The following is a 2,719-nucleotide window of genomic DNA, read 5'->3' on the forward strand; positions in this document are numbered from 1 at the left end:
AGATTTTTTTTTTTTTCCAATATCGCACACCCCTACAGTGGACTAACTAAACAACAATCGCAGGTACAAGCTACTAACAAAGTGTATCATAAATGAACAATTATTCAGTTATTAAATTATTATTATTAAATTGAACAATTGCAAATAGCAGCTAACTTAATTCCCGTGATGTGTGTACTGCTAGGCATCTTTGGATTCCTCTTTTTGTGTAATTTGGATGGAAAATGTGTGCCTTTTTATTGTTTGAGTCACTTATCAAAAGTTGCTAAAAGTTGCCAAATAAATTTTTTAAATGGCTAAATTTGTTGCTAGGTGCTTTTGGAAGAAAAAGTTGCTAGGGTAGTCTGAAAAGTTGCTAAATTTAGCAACAAAATTGCTAAGTTTGCAACACTGAAAGCAAGTCTTTTTTTGCCTTGCTGTCTTCAGGGCTCAATAATAAGTATTTATGTTTCTGCTCATTTCAGATCATTTGGGTAGATGATTTTTATTTGTGGCCATATTTTCAGTGGTCATGCTGGGACAATAATAAAATACATAAATGAATGGAATAGAATTAAAGACCCAATAAACATGTTTTGTAGTTTTTCGTTCCAAAACAATACAGTAAACATTGTGAAATATTATTACAAATGGATTCTTTCATGAATAGGAAGTTCAGAAGAACAACATCTGTTTGAAATAGAAATCTTTGTCACTGAATCTGTCACTTTTGATCAATGTAATGCATCCTTGATTAATACAATTATGAATTCATTTTGATTTCTTACTTACCACAAACTTTTGAATGGTAGTGAATCATGGTTTCCACAAAATTATGAAGCAGCACAACTGTTTTCAGCATTGATAATAATCAGAAATGTTTCTTGACCTCAAATCAGCATATTAGAATGATTTCTGAAGGATCATGTGACACTGAAAACTGGAGTAATGATGCTGGAAATTCAGCTTTCACTTACAAGAATAAATTACATTTGAAATTATATTACAATAGAAAACTGTTCTTTTACATTGTAATAATATTTCACAATTTTTACTGTATTTTTGATCAAATAAATGCATGGTGAGACATTCAGAAACATTAAAACATCTCACGGATCCCAAACTTTTGAGCAGAGTTTTAGTTGATTATACATGGGGCAACTTTTTTAAGCAACGTTGCTTGGGCACTTTCCCACTGAGAATGGGTAACACATTTCTATCCGGGTATTTTAGATCAGTCGTGGGCCCTGTGTCTCACCTGGTTGCCCGCTGACTATTACATTTCAGTAATAGTAGAACTCGTGTCCTCCAGGCCAGAAACAACACAGCAAGCACATCTGAAGCAAATAAAGGAACAAAGTACTCTTAAATAAATTCAGACCTTAGACCCTTCTTGTTGAGTCCTGAATTCACTGTTTCCCAAACTGTGTTCACAAGCTGTTTCTCTCTCCCTTTCTCTAAATGTCATTATAATAAAGTATAATGTGCTCTCCCATTTATTTTAGAGCAAGCAGACAAATGTACCTCCCGCTGGAAAGATGAGGCCCTGCAGAATGGTACAGTAACACCCTTCATCATCCATTTATCCTCCTCTTCTCTCTCTTTCCTGAAGTGCTGCTATAGTGGGTGTTTTATGAGGGAATATAGATCATCATGTCAGAGATGGAAGAGCGTTAACCTCATTTTACTTACTAATGTGACATATTTCTGAGTCAATCAGTACATTCAACCAGAAAAAAAAATGTAGGGATGGATGATTTTGTTCATCTGCAATTGATTGGGTGGTTGCATACCACATATGTGTGAGTTTGGTAAAACAATGATATTCGCTATTGGCTAACATGACAGAATCAAAGTTACATCAGTGGTAAAAGAAAGTCAACAAAGAGCAAATTTCAGTATTACATTTGTGCGACGACTGTGGTCAGAATGATCTTATTTCAGTTGTTGTGATTGTTCATTTGATTGTTAATAAATTATTTCTTCAGTTTGAACAGTTCCCTTGGGTCCTTAAAGTGTTAAAAATGAGTTTGATCAAGTTTAAGAGCATAAAAAGATTTTAATAGTAACGACACAGTAATCTTTTTGTGCCTTGCTTTAAACTCATTATTATCTTATCTGCAAAATGTAAAATCATTTGAGCTTTAATGTGTATGTATTAGTAAAACATTTATTGTGTGAGTATTTTATACCCAAGCCTGTTTCATTACGTTAAAGAATATGCGATACGTGATTATTTTGAGATCATATGGGTTTGTTCTGTATGGACAGTATTCATTTTATTTGGGCAGGTCTTAAAGGGATAGTTCACCCAAAATTGAAAATTCTGTCATTAATTACTCACCCTCGTGTCGTTTCAAACCCATAAGACTTTCGTTCATCTTCAGAACACAAATTAAGATATTTTTGTTGGAATCTGAGAGCTGTCTGATCCTCCCATAGACAGCAAAGCAACTGAAATGTTCCCAGGCCCAGAAACGTAGCAAGGACATCGGTAAAATAATCCATGTGACATCAGGGGTTCAACCGTAATTTTATGAAGCTACTAGAATACTTTTTGTGCGCAAAAGAAAAAAAAATAACGACTTTATTCAAAAATGTGTCTCCTCCGCATCACCCTGGTGCCATTTTGGAGGATCAGACAGCTCTCAGATTCCATCAAAAATATCTTAATTTGTGTTCTAAAGATGAACAAAGGTCTTACGGGTTTGGAACGACATGAGGGTGAGTAATTAATGAC

The 2,719-nt window shown here is 34.4% G+C and overlaps 1 protein-coding gene across 2 annotated transcripts in view; it reads left to right on the top strand.

Moving 5' to 3' along the window:
- The window catches only part of LOC107743925 (thyroid hormone receptor beta-like), a 120,381-nt gene that overhangs the window by 89,698 nt on the left and 27,964 nt on the right, over window positions 1-2,719 (top strand). For both annotated transcript variants that reach the window (XM_016557379.1, XM_016557378.1), the window contains exon 5: window positions 1,485-1,535. In XM_016557379.1, coding sequence (XP_016412865.1) covers window positions 1,485-1,535 — 51 coding nt within the window. The remainder of the gene's footprint in view (window positions 1-1,484; window positions 1,536-2,719) is intronic.

The sequence above is a fragment of the Sinocyclocheilus rhinocerous genome, unplaced genomic scaffold (genome assembly GCF_001515625.1).
Source record: "Sinocyclocheilus rhinocerous isolate Xijiao unplaced genomic scaffold, SAMN03320098_v1.1 scaffold437, whole genome shotgun sequence".
NCBI classification, from domain to species: Eukaryota; Metazoa; Chordata; class Actinopteri; order Cypriniformes; family Cyprinidae; genus Sinocyclocheilus; species Sinocyclocheilus rhinocerous.